This window comes from Vipera berus (assembly GCF_964194415.1).
Source record: "Vipera berus genome assembly, chromosome: 1".
NCBI classification, from domain to species: domain Eukaryota; kingdom Metazoa; phylum Chordata; class Lepidosauria; order Squamata; family Viperidae; genus Vipera; species Vipera berus.
Genome location: NC_138202.1, coordinates 10,884,403 through 10,902,915, shown reverse-complemented (window position 1 = coordinate 10,902,915; position 18,513 = coordinate 10,884,403). Strand labels below are relative to the sequence as shown.

Sequence of the window (18,513 nt, the reverse complement as noted above, 5' to 3'; positions counted from 1 at the left end):
CAATACTCCAAAATCCCAGCTTGGAGGGGGGGGGAAACCCCTTCAGCTCTTGTGTTTCTTTCATATCTGTGCAGCAAATAAGGCGGAACACATTGACCTGCACAATTTCTTTTGTTTTTCAGAGGAGCCCGTGGAAACGGTTATGGAACTCACCTGCGTTCTCGCGCCTCTGTTTGAATTTGCAAAGATTATTAGGTGAACAGACTCCTTCTCCAAAGGACGGGGACCAAAACACTTCAGTGCTACCATAGGTGTATTAAAATTCATCTGAAGGATGGCTTGCTTTAGCTTGGTGGACAGATTCAGCTTTAACACAAGGAAGCAAGCCTCACTGCAAAGGTCATTGCTTGGGACACTAGTGGAGAATTGTGAAGGATTCATAAAAGTGTGTAGAAAGCCAGCCTCTCCGCACCCCGCGTGTGAGATGCAGAACAGGCACAGCAGTTCAAAATGGCAAAGTATTTAGAACGGCCAGTGTCACAGGAATACAGTCTTTCTAAAAAAAAAAGCCACCAGACATCCCTAATGCTAGAAATATGGAAGGCAGAAAAAACAGGGAGGCAGCATTTTGTCACACACAGAGAACCCTGAAGTCATTGGTACCTTGGCTAGTGGTTGTGTCTAAATATCATGAAATCCATTGCTTAGTGCAGGGGCAATTTATTCTGGGGGGAAAGCCACACTTTAAGTCAGGGGTGTCCAGCTGTGGCAACTTTTAAGACTTGTGGACATCAGCTCCCAGAATTCCCCAGCCAGCTATGATTTTTGATCTTAATGATTTTGCAGGTTAGGACACAATCAAGCTGAACAGATGTGATTAATGTGAGGCATGTTTTTTTCCTGGGGAAAAACAATTCCACCAAAGGACATGGCTCAAGGGGTCATTTCAAACCGTTAAATGTGGTTCAAGGTTTAGCTATGAAGCTACAATTAACCCAAAATGGAAATTTACAAACTCCTTGGAAACAGAAGAGGGGGAAAGTCGGCATAAAATGGGGAAGAAGGATGCAATCATCCATCCCGGTTACAAAAAATGGGTTACCTATGAGTGCCAAAATCAAAAGAAAGCTTCTTTGGGGGTTGGAAACAAAGAGCAAATGCATTAAGCAACTCTGTGTGTTCAGCTTGGAGTTTTAATAGACACTGAAGCTTCCAGCTAGCTAGATCAATGTATCTCAAACATGGACGCTCGAAGATTCTTGGACTTCAACTCCCAGAAATCCACAGCCAGCATGCTGGTTCGGGAATTCTGGAAGTTTGAAGTCCATACATCTTCAAGTGACTAACATTGAGAAACACTGGATTTAGATGGTTCAATCCCAAGAGAAAACTTCATTATGGCTGGACGCTGATCTCACCTGGCTCTAAGGCTTTCTGAACCTAGGCTGGCAGACTGCCTGCTAGCAAAAGGAGAGGTATGGAAAGGATTAATGGGTGAGGGGGGGGACTCTAGAGCTTGAGCTTTTTTAGGGGAACTGCCATGACCAGCCACAGGTTAGGGCAGTGATGGCGAACCTTTTAGAGACCGAGTGCCCAAACTGCAACCCAAAACCCACTTATGTATCATCAGGTGCTGGGTGGGTGTGGCCAATTGGGTGGGCATGGCTGCGGTGGTATCAGTAGACTGGGTGGGACTAAAAAGTTCAATCAATCAATTCCAACTTTGCAAGATCTTTTTTTCCCCGTAAGAAGTTGAAATTGACTGATAGATTGAACCCTTTTTTTTTGCACACGGCGGCGGCAGCCTAAAACGAAAAGGTTTTATAAAACCCAGCTGAAGGCCTAGGACTGGGCTGACAGCGCACATGCCCACAGAGAGGGCTCTGTGTGCCACCTGTGGCACGCGTGCCATAGGTTCGCCACCACGGGGTTAGGGGATGGCATCAAAAACTAATGATAAAACAGGACCATGATCTCATAAGATTGTGGCTCTTTATTAATTAGGCCTCCATGAAGCCCAGCTGAGGGAGTTGCGGGTGAGATTGCAGGGGAGGTGGCATTTTTCAGGATACATTTTCTATTTTACTCAGGGAAGCATTTTTTTTTTAAAAAAAAGGAAAAATGTCAAAGCACTCCATAGTTGTTAGACTGGGTTGAAGGAATAGACCCCTTCCCTCACTCACAGATGGCAGGACCTGGTTGACCTCCTTGGGCAGGAGACCAAGGCTTTAGCTCATAATTATCTTCATTACATGCAGTCAAGTTGCTGTCAACTCTTAGCAACCATGCATGTAGATTTCCTCCGGGATGATCTATCTCTGACCTGATCCTTTAGCATTTCCAACAGTGCTCTCACCGCCATTGTAACTGAGTTTATACAATGGATGACTGGGGGGGGGGGTAACCATTCTGGACAATGGCCCAGACAAACCTGTTTCTATGCTGCTGCCAAGAACAACTTAATATGGATGTATCTGCGAAGTCACCAAGTTCAACTTGTGGGAGCTGTTGATTTTCCCTCCAGGTAGAAACTATATCTCAAACCTGTTCCAAAATCCAGTCCCCATCCAAGGCTTTTGAGAACTGCGTTTCTCTCCGATTTCTAATCCAGTCCCTTCACAGAAGTCTCTATGACATCTGGAGGACTACATTTTCCAGAGGTTATGGGGGAGAAATGGCAAACCAGCCACCATATTTCTCTGTGGTTTCCAGCTGCAACCTCAACGTACCCAAACCAGACCCTTTTCGGGAGGCAGGCAGCTTCCTGACCAAGCCTCTTCTTATTTCCTGTGCTAATTGTCTGAGAAGTCTAGGAAGATGGAGGCCTCCACTCTTTCCCATCAAGCTTACCGAATTGATGTCTATCCCCATGGAAGTCTGGGTTTGGCTGCCCGGAGGAGACTGAGGGATTGTGGAAGGGATAGAGACTGAGAGTGGGGGGAGCTGAACGCCTCGCTGCAAGCCGGAGGTCTGCATCAGAGAAGCATTGGATGGTAAAGCACTGGCCACCTGGGTCTGCTGCTGCTGCTGCGCACTTGTCTGGGTGAAGAACGGGTAGGGGGGAAGCTGCTGTTCCATGGAAAGCGCGTCCAACGCCACAGCCTTAAGAAGAAAAGGACAGAAGGACATCACTGCAGTGGAATCAGATTTCTTGGCGTGAAGGCTTCAGAAGGAGACACTTGACTCTATTATGCACACAACACTGTTCAATGCTTTATTTAAGGTAAAGGTAAAGGTTCCCCCGCACATGCGTGCTAGTCGTTTCCAACTCTAGGGGCCGGTGCTCATCTCCGTTTCAAAGCCGAAGAGCCAGCACTTGTCCGAGGACGTCTCCGTGGTCATGTGGCCGGCATGACTAGACGCCAAAGGCGCACGGAACGCTGTTACCTTCCCACCGGAGTGGTCCCTATTTTTCTACTTGCATTTTTACGTGCTTTCGAACTGCTAGGTTGGCAGAAGCTGGGACGAGTAACAGGCGCTCACTCTGTTACGCGACACTCGGGATTCGACCCGCCAAACTGCCGACCTTCTGATTGACAAGCTCAGCGTCCTAACCCACTGAGCCACCACGTCCCTTTATTTATGCTTTTTTTAGCCATAGTTTAATTGAGGGGGCCTTGGGGCTCTCTGAGCTTAGCTCCTTTCTTGCAGACATTTCATTATCCAACTAGGCAACAGCATCAGTGCATTGCTGGTCTTACCTAGTTGGCTAATGAAATGCCTGCAAGAAAACAACCAAGCTCCAAGAGCACCAAGGACCCCATAGTTCAACCTTCAGCTACAAACATTCTCTTCTATCAATAGTTTACTAATTATGCATTAACCACAATTTCCTAAGCTAACCCAACGTGAGCTGCAAGCCATGATTTACAGGCCAAGTCTGGGATTTACAGGGCACGCTAAGCTCTAAATAGGACTTACAAATGTATTATTATATTTGTTTGCCACCCATCTTGCCTCAGTGACTATATAGCTGAGTTCAGTTGATATGTTAAGCCAAATAAATCTTGCTGGGGCTTAGCCTGAATTGAGAACTGGGCCAGAGCAAACTCTTATCTAAATCAATGCACTGGGCACATTAATTTGTCTGATTGCCTGGAAATAGATTTGATTCCCCCCCCCCCCGAAGGTACACTTAAAATGGGTCATTAACAACCAGATGCTGACATTTTGGAAGGCAACGTTCACGTTAGTTAATGAAACCCAAAATCTGGAGGGCAACAGGTTGCCCATCGTGGTTTGGCATTCCATCCAACTTCAAACAGGGACCAACATGGAATTATCACCAATTTATCCTTCCCATAAACCACTAAGTCTACAATTCAAGGGGAAATTGTGACGGAAAGAACATTTGCTACCAGAGTTGCTACACTGGAAAAGGCTTCCAGTTTGGATCATTCATCACTGATTGGGTCTATGACAGTGATGGCGAACCTTTTAGAGACCGAGTGCCCAAACTGCAACCCAAAACCCACTTATGTATCATCGGGTGCCGGGTGGGCGTGGCCCTTTGGGTGGGTGTGGCCAATTGGGTGGGTGTGGCTGCAGTGGTAGCAGATTGGGTGGGGCTAAAAAGTTCAATCAATTCCAACTTTGCGAGCACTTTTTTTTCCCCCCACGAGAAGTTGATTAATTGAACCTTTTTTTTTTTTGGGGGGGGGGTGTACATGGCGACAGACGCCTAAAGCGAAAAGGTTTTATAAAACCCAGCTGAAGGCCTAGGACTGGGGCGACGGCACGTGTGCCCACAGAGAGGGCTCTGCATGCCACTTGTGGCACCCGTGCCATAGGTTCGCCACCATGGGTCTATAATGTTGTTATGCCGTGGCTTTCAAGACCCCCTTCGGAGAATTCCCTCCTGTACCTGAGTAATCGGCGAAAGAGGCGAAAGCGTAGGAGACACTTGCTGGGACTGGCTTCTCCTTGAGTCTGTGTTCAGTGAGAGGGGGCTGACGGTTGGTTGCCGGTGCTGCTGGGAAGAGGCTGACGTGGTTGTCATTCCTGTCACCAACAGACAAAATTAGCGGGAGCCGTAAGATGCCAGAGGGATTTTTCCAGACAAGATTTCCAAAACTACAGGTAGTTCTCGACTTACAACACTTCGTTTAGGGACCGTTTGACGGCACTGAAAAAAGTGACTTATGACCGTTTTTCATAACTTACGACCACTCCAGGGTTCTGTGATCAAAATTTAGACGTTCGGCAACTGGCTCATGTGGATGACGGTCTCAGTGTCCCGGGGTCATGTGATCGCTTTTTTGCGACCTTCTGACAAGCCAAGTCAATGGGGAAGCCAGATTCGCTTAACCGCCGTGTTGCTGACTTAATAACCGCAGCGATTCTCTCAGCAACGGTGGCAAGAGAGGTTATAAATGGAGCAAAATTCATTTAGCAGCTGCCTTGCTTAGCAACAGAAATTTTGAACTCAATTGTGGTCGTAAGCCGGGAACTACCTGTAGTGGTATTCTAAAAGTCTTTTTTGGGGAATTGTGTTAATGGGGTGAAATGGAAACCTTGTAAGCAACTGCAGGCATCCATTTTGCCCCCCCCCCCGCTCTAGAAAAAAAAATGGCCTGATTTTTTTTAAATAACGCTGTTTTTAAGAGGTCAGACCATGAGGACTACCTCTATTCTTACGTGGTTGAATCAGAATATTATTAATATTTCTATCGCATCGTTTCTCCAGGAGCTCACAAAACAGGCTGAAAAATATCTTTCAAAAATATCATTGGGATCAAATCAAATCGAATGTTTCAAAGGAAGGAGGACCTGAGTTTTGCTCCTTCTCCCATCTCAGAGTCATTTGATTAGTGAAATGGGCAGCATATATATTTAATGCATCAATAAAATCTCTCTACCTAATCACTCTTCCCCAAACTGATACCCTCCAGAGCAGCTATGCATCAAAATATCAGTGATTATCAGGCAGCATGCTGAATAAGAAACCCCAGTTGAACAAATCTCGTGACCTCTCGTCTAGACTACTGCAACGCCCTCTACATGGGGCTTCCCTTGAGGACCACCCGGAGGCTCCAACTGGTACAGAATGCAGCCGCGAGAGTAGTGTTGGGAGTTTCCCGATACTCCCACGTGACACCTCTGCTCCGTGAGCTGCATTGGTTGCCAGTTGTCTTCCGGGTGAGATTCAAGGTGCTAGTAATGGTGTTCAAAGCCCTCCATGGCATGGGGCCGGAGTACCTCAGGGAACATCTGCTGCCGGCATCAAGCTCCCTGCGCCCTGTGCGTTCCCACAGAGAGGGCCTCCTCAGGGTGCCACCGGTCAGAGAATGCCGTCTGGTGGCCCCCAGGGGGAGATCCTTCTCTGTGGGCGCCCCGGAGCTATGGAACCAGTTACCGGTTGAGCTCCGGACGGCGCCCGATCTGCGCTCCTTTCGCCGCGATCTGAAAACATACTTGTTCGAGCAAGCCGGCCTGGCCTGAGGGGGGATTGGTGGGGTTTTTTATCATTCTTATTGGGGTTTTTACTATGTACCAATTGTATTTTAATCGGGCATGCATTTAATTATCTTTTAATTTTTGTAAATTTCTGTGTTTTATTCTTGCCCTGTACACCGCCCTGAGTCCTTCGGGAGAAGGGCGGTATAGAAATGATAATAAATTAAATTAAATTAAAATCTGGAGGATTTCAGGCTGGGAATGGATGTAGTATATAGCAGGGGTCCCCAACCCTTGGTCTGTGGACCAGTACCGGGCCGCGGCATGCCAGCAATTGGTCCGCACAAACAAGCAAAGCCTCATGTGCAGGATGCTGGCAGCACACAAAACTGTGCCCCCTCCGGTCAGCTGACAAACGTCTTTCCACAGAACTGATCCTTGGTGTCTAAAAGGTTGGGGACCTCTGGTATATAGCATCAGGTATGTATATAAATAAATTCTAAAGTGAATTGTCCCCAACACTATGCAGGTAGTCCTCAACTTACAATCACAATTGGGATCTGTTGCTATGCAAATGGTCGTTAAATGAGTCCTGCCTGATTTTACAACCTTTTTGTTACCATTGTTAAGCGAATCACCGCAGTTAAATGAATCACATGATCGTTGAGCAAATCTGGCTCTCCCCTCCCCCCCTTTCGCTTTGCTTGTCAAACACCTGCTGGGAAAAGTTGCAAATGGCGACTGCACGATCCCAGGATTCTGCAGCCATTGTAAATACGTGCCGGTTGCCGTGTGCCTAAATTTTGGTCACATGATTGCGAGGCTGCTGCGATGGCTGTTAAGTAGGAGGACCAGTCCTAAGCCACTTTTTTTTCACTACAGTCGTCGCTACACGAACGGCTGTTAAGTCGAGGACTATTTCTATCGGCCTCCAAACGCCAGACCAAAGAACACAGTCCTGGCTGAAAATAAACCTCCTGGACAAGACTGCAAGAAGATGCCGTTCCAGAAGGCATCTGACTGTGCCTGCAAACGCCTTACCCTGATTGGCTGTGCTGATCCCCATGTGCGTCAGATTGGCAGAGAGGTTCCCGGTGCTGTTGGAACTGCTCAAGGATGGGAAAGTGGACTCTTCTGGGTCTAGCGGGGTTGGGAGTGGAGAAGGGAAATGGATATTTGTCAGGTCCGGCAGTGATCCCCCTGTGTTGTGAGCCGCAGGGATAAGCGCAGTAGTGTTTTCTTGGTCAGCCGATGGAAAGATGCTGCATTTATGACGGAGACAGAGGGGAAAAAATATTTTGTTAATTGCGGGTCAAGACCTTCTGACTTATTGGAATTCACAGAAGTAAACAGTTATTGGGTGGGGCGTGCTTTATTGTCTTCCTGTGGGGTCTGCCATACTCCTGGCGGGAGGGGGGGAGGATGGGTGTTACAATATACAATGTATCTTCTCTGCTTGCTATAGCTGCTACAATGTCGCTTTCCTCTATCTGCCTGCTCTTTGATCTATTTCCCTTAATGCCAGCCTGGGGGCAAGAACAGAATGTGTCTCCGGCCATCTAGCTGCGGAAGAACAGGCGTGAAGACCTAACAGCCTAACAAACCTTGGGAATGGCGTCTTATCAACCCCGTTCCCACATCGGGTTCACACCTGGAGATTGGCCCGTTTGAACTGACCGGATGGACTATTGGGGTAGGGTTTGCCAGTTGTTCCTTTAACCTATTGATTCGCCCGGGAAACCCTCAGATCCTGCCTTCTGTGCCTGCTGTCAACTTCTCCTAATAAAAGTTCCTTTTGGAATGAAGCTGTTCCCAAGGAGTTCTGCTTCCTTGGGAAGAGGGATTGAGGCAGGGTGATGCTTCCTGCCTGGAATCTGCATCATGACAATTTTATCTACTGCATTCTCCTTTCTTGCAAAAAGTAAGGTTTCTCTTCAAGGCAGCGCTTACAAACAACCACCATCTTAACAGAAGTTAGCTATCTAGCACAGTGGGAGTCTAAAAATAGATAGGTATTTAAAAATAATTTTCTAGAAAATGTTAATCATTTTTAAAGATTTCTAAAAAAAAACAACTAATCAAGCTAAGTGCCTATTACAGAAAATGGGAGGGTTTCTACGAATAAGATCTGCTGAGTACACCTTAAAACTCAGATCATATTTGCGCCATAAAAAGTCTCTTGGGGCCTTTTTTTTTTTAGCCAAAACTCACATCTAGTAAAATGTTCTGTGTTTCTATTCAGCTGAACTTCTGGGCCACAATCATTTGTTTCAGGTTTGAAATAAAGCAAAATTCCTATTTTGCGCACACCTCTAATGTCTCTATTACAACAAGCCACAAATGTGTGACTTGGATCATAGAGAATTATGTTAAGTGTGAATTGCTTGATGCAATTACAATCCTTAACTATATTTAACAGGGACCATGACTTGCCATAACATCAAAAAACATGGTTTGTTAATTCAGGTATTTCAGAAAATGTGCTAAGCCAAAATATCCAAGAGGGATGATCAAATATCCAAGAGGAATGATCAAGAGTATTCTTGATGCTCCTTATTGAACAGCAACTACTAAAATTATTGCAAACCATTACATGGGACTTTTCAGTTATTCCATCTACTAAGAACACATACACACAAAAGAACGTAGATTTGTTTTCACAAAATGATGATGCTAGCTTCATATTTGCCCAGAAACCAAAAATGCCCTTTCCCTTTAAACATACTTGATTCCTGGAACTTCACAAGATTTAGGCCTTGAGGATCCTGTCTGAAAAAGAACAGAGCACAGTAGGTCAGCATGAGACACTCAGCTGCAAAAAACAAACAAACAAGAAGGTCATTATATCAAAGAAGAGATGTCAAGCTTGCTACCTGAAGCTCTGTCCCACCTGGATCAACCCAGACACCTGTACTACACCTGTATTTATTTACTGAGGGGGAAAAAATGTCTCCATGGAAGAATGGGAGATTCTCCTAGTCCAGGGGTTCCCAACTGGGGGTGCGAGACGATATTCCAGGGGGTGTGAAAACTTGGCTTTTCAAAATTATAGTGTATGTGCATAATTCGTTGCCGTTATTTTGAACTTTTGTAAGGGGTGTGAGAACATATCAGAAGCGTTCTAAGGGTGCGGGGTATAGAAAAAGTTGGGAACCCCTGTCCTAGTCCATCTTCTCCAACTAACAGCCAACTCTTTCAGGTGCAAGGAACCCCATCAGCTGATCAGAGGAGTTTCTTTATTGCTGCTCACCTCTTTACAAGAATCTCACCAGACTGACTTCGCTATTTTGAGAACAACCAGATTAAGCACTCCAAGGATTTGGAAGGGTGGAGAGTGGGGTAAGCTCTCTGTCACTTCTTCCCCTGCAGGAATTCCAAGCTAATCCAGTCTTTTAACTCCACCCCTCCCACTTAGGACGCTGAGCTTGTCGATCAGAAGGTCGGCAGTTTGGCGGGTCGAATCCCGAGTGCCGCATAGCAGAGTGAGCGCCTGTTACTCGTCCCAGCTTCTGCCAACCTAGCAGTTCGAAAGCACGTAAAAATGCAAGTAGAAAAATAGGGACCACTACGGTGGGAAGGTAACAGCGTTCCGTGCGCCTTTGGCGTCTGACCACGGAGACATCCTCGGACAAGCGCTGGCTCTTCAGCTTTGAAACGGAGATGAGCACCGGCCTGTAGAGTTGGAAACGACTAGCACGCATGTGCGGGGGAACCTTTACCTTTAACGTATATATATGTGGGGGGAAAGTGGGGGATTTCATCTCCCTTTAAAAAAACCCTAAAAATGACAGAAAGCCAAAGAGTTGGAATATGCTGCAATTAGTAACACGAAATTCAATTTCTGATTGCTTGAAAATTAAAATAAAAAAAGTGTTCACAGAGTATTTCAGCCCTGGTTTATACACCGAACATACCATTCACTTTAGGAGTCTGAAACGGCCCCTTTCACTTTTATATATCCGCTGTATTCTTAGAAGAAAGCTCCGCTATCTCTGACAGTTGCAATGGTATTAGTAGTTCATGCACCAGAGCCTCTACTTTGAACAGAATTAGTGCCAGTACCTTCTTAGTATCCCATCCTTGTTTTGAAAGATTCTTCTCGGTCTCTGGTGCATCTTCCTCCATGCCTGGAACCGTCAGTAATAAGACTACAGTGTGAGAAAGAATATATCAGCCAAGTGTGCTCTGAAAATCTGCCTTCCTGGGAAAGAGGAGTAGAGGGGATCCTTCACAGGGATATCCCATCTCCTTTGTTCTCAAGGAGCTCTATGCCCTGTTCACCGCCCTGAGTCCTTCGGGAGAAGGGCGGTATAAAAATTTAATAAAACCTAAAACCTAAACCTAAACATCAGAATTCTTGTGTGTGCTAAAAGTGAAGGCAGTCTGGGTCCCCCACATCACCCTCCTCAGTTTCTGATCCCCAGATATTGAAGGGAGGGGACGAAAGGGATTCCCCCATGATTTGAACAACAACAAAAAAGACGCTTCAACGTAGTTGAGGCCTCTGCTTTTATTAGGAAACGCTTTCCTTACATTCAAGCAAATGTAAGTAGAAATCGTTTTAGAAGGACAGTGAGGGCAAAACTAGGAGAAGGCTGGTGTGCGTGTCTACAACCCCTCCACTCTTTAAAGCTCATGTGAACCGAGTGGACAGCTGTGCAGGGCTACAGTGGGAAGGAAAGAAGATGAAGATCAATTCACTCTTATTAGGAAAGTAAAAAGAGCTATTATTCAAGTAGAGTTACATTCTGCAGAAAGCATTTTTCAAAGCTTCTTAAGGGAAGTTCATATCTCAGTGACAAAACTACCGGCATCTTCAATTTAAAATACATATCTGTATCTATATCTATATCTATATGTATATGTATATCTATCTATCTATAGATATAGATATATCTAAATATCTACCTATATATCTATATCTATCTATCTATCTATCTATCTATCTATCTATCTATCTATCTATCTATCTCTATCTCTATATTTATCTCTATCTATCTCTATCTATCTATCTATTGATCGATCGATATAGATATATAGATATATCGATCGATCGATCGATCCATAGATCAAGAAGTCCAGGAGAGCTGCTACCTGATAACAAGAAACAAGGAGTAGACCAAATAAAACTTTATACTAGCTTGGTGTGAAGTTCAGATATGATGGACACTAGGTTACGTACATCATTACAGGTGAAACTCGAAAAATTAGAATATCGTGCAAAAGTTCATTTATTTCAGTAATGCAACTTAAAAGGGGAAACTAATATATGAGATAGACTCAATACATGCAAAGCAAGATAGTTCAAGCCGTGATTTGTCATAATTGTGATGATTATGGCCTACAGCTCATGAAAACCCCAAATCCACAATCTCAGAAAATTAGAATATTACATGCAATCAATAAAACAAGGAGTGTACATAGAACAATATCGGACCTCTGAAAAGTATAAGCATGCATATGTACTCAGTACTTGGTTTGGGCCCCTTTTGCAGCAATTACTGCCTCAATGCGGCGTGGCATGGAAGCTATCAGCCTGTGGCACTGCTGAGGTGTTATGGAAGACCAGGATGCTTCAATAGCGGCCTTCAGCTCTTCTGCATTGTTCGGTGTCATGTCTCCCATCTTTCTCTTGGAAATGCCCCATAGATTCTCTATGGGGTTCAGGTCAGGCGAGTTTACTGGCCAATCAAGCACAGTAATCCCACGGTCATTGAACCAGGTTTTGGTGCTTTTGGCAGTGTGGGCAGGTGCCGAGTCCTGCTGGAAAATGAAGTCAGCATCCCCATAAAGCTCATCTGCGGAAGGAAGCATGAAGTGCTCCAAAATCTCCTGGTAGACGGCTGCGTTGACCCTGGACTTAATGAAGCACAGTGGACCAACACCAGCAGATGACATGGCTCCCCAAATCAACACAGACTGTGGAAACTTCACACTGGACTTCAAGCATCTGGCAGTGTGTGCCTCTCCATTCTTCCTCCAGACTCTGGGTCCTTGGTTTCCAAATGAGATGCAAAAGTTGCTGTCATCAGAAAAGAGGACTTTGGACCACTGAGCAACAGACCAGGTCTGTTTTTCTTTAGCTCAGGTAAGACGCTTCTGACGTTGTTTGTTGTTCAGGAGCGGCTTGACAAGAGGAATACGACATTTGAAGCCCATGTCCAGGATCCGTCTGTGTGTGGTGGCTCTTGATGCACTGACTCCAGCCTCAGTCCACTCCTTGTGAAAGTCCCCAACACTTTTGAATGGCCTTTTCCTGACAATCCTCCCCAGGCTGCGGCCATCCCTGCTGCTTGTGCATCTTTTTCTTCCATACTTTTCCCTTCCACATAACTTTCTATTAATGTGCTTTGATACAGCACTTTGGGAACATCCAACTTCTTTTGCAATTACCTTTTGAGGCTTTCCCTCCTTGTGGAGGGTGTCAATGATGGTTTTCTGCACAACTGTCAGGTCAGCAGTCTTCCCCATGATTGTGATTCCTACTGAACCAGACTGAGAGACCATTTAAAGGCTCAGGAACCCTTTGCAGGTGTTATGGCTTAATTAGCTGATTAGAGTGGGACACTTTGAGCCTAGAATATTGCACCTTTTCACAATATTCTAATTTACTGAGGTTGTGGATTTGGGGTTTTCATGAGCTGTAAGCCATAATCATCACAATTATGACAAATCACAGCTTAAACTATCTTGCTTTGCATGTATTGAGTCTATCTCATATATTAGTTTCCCCTTTTAAGTTGCATTACTGAAATAAATGAACTTTTGCACAATATTCTAATTTTTCGAGTTTCACCTGCATGTGAACCTTGAGAAGAGATGAAAGTTCAGAGATGTACTATTGAATGCTGATTCTCTCAGCATATCCCTGAAAAGCAGAGGAGTATAGGAAGCTGCTTTGGGCTTGATCACATTACTAGTCCATCTAACACAGTAATGTGAATTTCTCTATTCATTGTATTTATTTGATTTATTTGGATGCAAGAATTTGGGGGGGGGGGGGGTTGAGAGAGGAACCCAACTATTATTTGCCATAATTCATTACAATGCATTATCTATGTCAGGGGTCTTCAAACTTGGCCCTTTGATGACTTGTGGACTTCAACTCCCAGAATTCCTCAGCCAGGCATGCTGGCTGAGGAATTCTGGGAGTTGAAGTCCACAAGTCATCAAAGGGCCAAGTTTGAAGACCCCTGATCTATGTTTGTATAAACATAACTGTTAACATACTTTTCAGTGTTTTCGGCGAGTTTATTTCTGTTCTGACTCTTCCTCTTCGGGATCAAATATACATTCAGCCAAAATAACTTCAGCGTTTGGACAGCATTTTTCAAATGTGAAAGTTCACAATCTTTGCTACATCTCTCCAATTCCTACACACACACACACACACACACACACACACACACGCCTCTAGCGAAGTTTACAGGCAATCTTACAGCTTTTTTCCCCCACAACTCCTGGTTTGTGCTTGCTTTTTTTTTAAGTCACCTCTTTTTTGCTGCATATCCTGTGACCCAGCTGAGAAAGGCTCTGTCTGGGTGGGGTTCATTGTGCTCTGGTGCAGGGCAGAATCAGAATTGGTCCTAGTGACAAAGGGGAAGAAACCATTACGATGCTAGCCAAGTAGAAAAAAGCATTTGCAGTGTACACATTTTTTTTCACGGGAAGCAAAAATTATGCTCCCCAGCTGCTAAGTATTCCTCATATCCCATAAGATATTCTGCTGGATAGTTTATAGCCAGTTTTTTTATTGAACTAATAACCAAGCACGATGCAAATGACATTAATGGCACAACTATAAGAGTACCTAAAAGGACTATTGCCTTTACTTTCATGAGCACAGCAAGCCATTCAAACTGACTGCAGAGGTCTGTTCCAAACTCATCGCAGCTGATGTAAAGCGGGTGATTAAAAAAAAACACGACCTTGCTAACTTTTCTATTGTGAAAGTCCCTATTTTGTGCATATGTGTGAACAACACTAAGTGAATTTATCATGTTTTTTTTTAACATGGTAGCTTTCTCCCTCTTCGTTGCGGCCTTGCTCCTTAGGATAACTGACTCTTTGGTTTAATGTTTCTGTGGTGGTTCTTGCCACTTTTATTTAATGTTATGGGTTGCACATAAGCGTTGACAACCAATTCAATCTCTGAAAATCAGAGCCAAAATAGCTAGACTTTAAAACTGACATACTCACAGCACGCTCTATTTATGGTTGCCCACTAAGTGCTCAGTTAACGTTTGGTGAGACCGTCAGTTCCTTACACTCAACATTCAAAATGTTGCTCCTTTCTTTTAGAATTTATGTACATTGAGATCGGAGTATGTGAAAGACCACAGTGACACACATATGAGGCTGCCCTTCCACTGATATCACCCTCAGAGTTATTTCTGAAGTTCCATTCCTTGCCTTCGAGAAAAAAGGCAGATAAGCAACTTGGAAGCTGTTTCTGTTTTTGTCTATCTTAGAAATGTTTAAGGACTGTCTTTAAATATGGGAAGGACTGCAATGAAAAAGATAAGAGCGGACTTGTCTCCATTGCTTCAGAGGGTGGAATTAGGTAAGGGACCTTGCTGGGAAGAAAGTTTTTAAAAGCATCTTTTTAAAAAAGATGTTTAAAAATGTTTAAAAATCAGGGAAGTGCTGCTGAAGCTGGAGTGTTTTCCTGCTGGAGATAATTCAACAGAGGCTACTTTGAAGACATGGAAGATGAATCCTGGCGTGTATAATTTGCTTGGAATACTGGACAGAATTAGATGTCCTGCAGGATCATTCAACCTGTGGCCAACATGTGACCGCTAGTATATGAAACATGTGGCCACTAGTATATACACAGACAGCAAACCCCACTCCCTTCTAGCACTGAACATGTGACCTAGTTAAGCAATGAAACATCTGCAAGAAAACAAGCAAACTCAGTGAGCACCAAGGACCGTCTGGAATGCTTTGGAACATTTTTCCCAGATTATATATTAGGGAAACAAAATGTTCAGAGAGAGATTGATTTCCTAAGCTTTTACAATTATTTCATTCTGCCGCTATGGTTTCTAATTTGTTTTGTTAATGTTGTTTTGACTATGTGAGGTATTTATACTAATTGTTGCCTGCCTTGGAGTAGAAGTAGTGAGGAGAAAGATACCAATTTTCATGAAGGCACTTAAGTTTAGAATAGTAGATAGAACCATTACAGATACACTTCAGGAACAACGACTGCCCACATTCCAACCCCGGATTTAATTATGGTGGTCAGTCAACTGTGGTCGTAAACCATTACCAGTCCTAACCTGGGTTCTTATTTAATGCAGTGCCTTATTTAAACTGTTGGTAAATTTAATCAAATAAGATATGGTCCAGGATTGGCAGTCCACTAGCTTTTAATGTTTTTACTATAAAGAGCATACAATTAAACATGCAGACACATACCTAATCAGTTAAACTAATAATTATAATTGTTTTGTCAAATAATTATTTTTTTTAATCCAAATTACATGTCGCCCATCTCAGTGAGTGACCCCTGGTTGGCTGAATAAATTAGATAGGTAAATAAATATTTCTTGGATGATACAATATATAGTCTTTATGATATATAGTCTTTACCGGGCAAAAATATGCTTTTAGAGATTGATGTGTAAATTGAAAAATTAGACTTCTGTATTTCAAAATTATTGCATACATACCTTCTCCAGCTTGTATCTGAAGGAGGAGACAGATAGACAGTACCATATGGACAGCTATCCACGTAAATTAGACAATTAAGGGAGAAATATTTTTTAGATGTTTCTTTCCCTCAATAAATCTTTTTCAAAACCCCCCACACTTTTTGCCCTATTTGTTCTCTTCTTTTGGAAAGAAATAATGACTTGTTGTTAGTATGATGCCATTATTTTTCCAGGCCTGCTGTATTCTTTTAGTGTTCCCAACCACTCAGGATCACATAAAACAATGATATAGAACCAAACCAAAGTAAGCATGGGACAACACTGTGAAATCAGCTAGAGCCGTGGTGGCGAACCTATGGCACACGTGCCACAGGTGGCACGCAGAGCCCACTCTGTGGGCTTGCGCACCGTCAGCTGGGTTTTATAAAACCTTTTTGCTTTAGGCCTTCGCTGCCGTGTGCAAAAAAAAAAGGTTCAATCAATTTCAACTTCTCGCGGAAAAAAAAGATCTCGCAAAGCTGGAATTGTTTGATTGAACTTTTTAGTCCCACCCACTCTGCCATTACCACCACAGTCACGCCCACCCAATGGGCCACGCCCACCCAACTGACCACACCCACCCAATGGGCCACGCCCACCCGGCACCCGACGATACATAAGTGGATTTTGGGTTGCAGTTTGGGCACTTGGTCTCCAAAAGGTTCGCCACCACTGAGCTAGAGCAAAGCCAATAGACTCTATTTATATGTCCACTAAAAAGCACAAAACACTGATTAAAGAACAAAGTGCCTTGAAATTCATGCCGATTAGCCTAGGAATTGTTTTGAAATAACGGAAATCTGTACTCTGTCCTCCCCAACTTAATTTAATCACTCTATTTTAAAGAGGAGAAGAAAAAGTGTTTTGCCATCGCTATGGTTCCACCCTTGCTCATCTAATAAAAAATCATCGACAGATCTAAGAATATTCCCGCTTACCCCATCCTACTCATGCTATTTATCAAATCAAAGGATATCTGTCTTCCATGCTTATCCACAGAGAGAGGGCGCCGATGTGGTGAGCCAAGGCGATTCCTGTCACGATATACCCTGTCTACCAATCCATGGTGTCGATTTGTCCTACTGGTGTCCAGCCCAGATGGCTGAAAGGGAGTCTAAAGAAAAGACAAGAGGAAGAGATGAAAACGCAATCTACTGGATGTTCCACCATAGGATCAGTCTGCTGGAGGGAGATAAGTCATGTGACTATCTCATCTCTAGGGAAATTGGCATGGTAAAAAGAGTGTGAAACTTCTAAAGCAGGGGTCTTCAAACTTGGCCCTTTGATGACTTGTGGACTTCAACTCCCAGAATGCCTCAGCCAGGCACGTGTGCCTGGCTGAGGAATTCTGGGAGTTGAAGTCCACAAGTCATCAAAGAGCCATGTTTGAAGACCCCTGCTCTAAAAGATTTAATATTCAGGCACACATACAGGTAGTCCCCAACTTACAACAGTTCACTTATGATGGTTTGAAGTTACAATGACACTGAAAAAAATGACTTGTAACAGTTGTTCATACTTGTAAAGTATCGCCATTGCAGCATCCCCGGGGTCATGTAATCAAAATTCAGATGCTTGGCAACTGACTCATGCTTACAACGGTTGCAGTGTCCCAGGATCATGTGATCGCTTTTTGCAACTTTCTGACGAGCAAAGTCAATGGGGAAGTTGTTAAGTGTTACTCACTTAACAACTGGAGTGATTCAGTTAACATCTGTGGCAGAAAAGGTGGTTAAAATGAAGCAAAACTGACTTAGCGACTGTCTCATTGGGGCAACAGAAATTTTGGGCTCATTGTGGTCATAAGTCAAGGACTACCTGTGATTTATACGGACACGTTTAACTGGTTTCTACTGTTCCCATCGTTCTTCTGAGCACAGCTGGTAAAATTCACCTGGAAGGACATGTCCATCGCACTGCTGCCAATCTGATTGACATTTGGCAAGGATCCTCCATAGTACTGGCCACGGCTCTGCCCCAACTGCAAATACTGGGTTTTCTGTAGCTGTAACTAGAAAACAAAAGATGGAGAGGTTAAGTGTGAGAAAAGGAGTGTTTCTCGTGCTGGTTAGGAAGAGATAACTGAAAGCTTCCCGTGAAATTTTCAGTAGATGGAGACGGTCCGAATTTAGTGCTGAGCATAATGAATGTGCAGATTGAACAAGGATCAGGTCCAGTCCCAGGCTGCTAGAGATACAGCTGTTAAGACGGACAGGTGAAGGCTACAGGCACTAATGAACAGACTTGGAATAAGGCGGTTTATTAATGTTTATTGCCGATTGCCATTTTTACCCTGGTTGTTTCCGCTAAGCTGCCCAGACTCATGCTGTTCAAGTCGGGCAGTCGTGTAAATTCTTTATACAAACAAGCAAACCAAAGAGATGTTTAAAGTTGGAAAGCGGGTGACAAAGCTCAATCTTACCACTGACTCAGAGCTGAACAACGTTGTCTGCAGTAATTCAAATATATACTGCAA

At 44.0% G+C, this 18,513-nt stretch overlaps 1 protein-coding gene across 2 annotated transcripts in view; it reads right to left on the bottom strand.

Annotated features, from left to right (window-relative positions):
* Window positions 1-18,513, bottom strand: part of CRTC1 (CREB regulated transcription coactivator 1) — a gene marked incomplete at its 3' end in the record, with an annotated part of 93,915 nt that overhangs the window by 16,764 nt on the left and 58,638 nt on the right. For both annotated transcript variants that reach the window (XM_081338974.1, XM_081338973.1), the window contains exons 2-10: window positions 17,932-18,048; window positions 17,014-17,151; window positions 16,017-16,078; window positions 13,828-13,922; window positions 10,399-10,484; window positions 9,062-9,105; window positions 7,378-7,598; window positions 4,805-4,941; window positions 2,791-3,042 (exon numbers count right to left, since the gene is read on the bottom strand). In XM_081338974.1, the coding sequence (XP_081195100.1) occupies window positions 2,791-3,042; window positions 4,805-4,941; window positions 7,378-7,598; window positions 9,062-9,105; window positions 10,399-10,484; window positions 13,828-13,922; window positions 16,017-16,078; window positions 17,014-17,151; window positions 17,932-18,048 (1,152 nt within the window). The remainder of the gene's footprint in view (window positions 1-2,790; window positions 3,043-4,804; window positions 4,942-7,377; window positions 7,599-9,061; window positions 9,106-10,398; window positions 10,485-13,827; window positions 13,923-16,016; window positions 16,079-17,013; window positions 17,152-17,931; window positions 18,049-18,513) is intronic.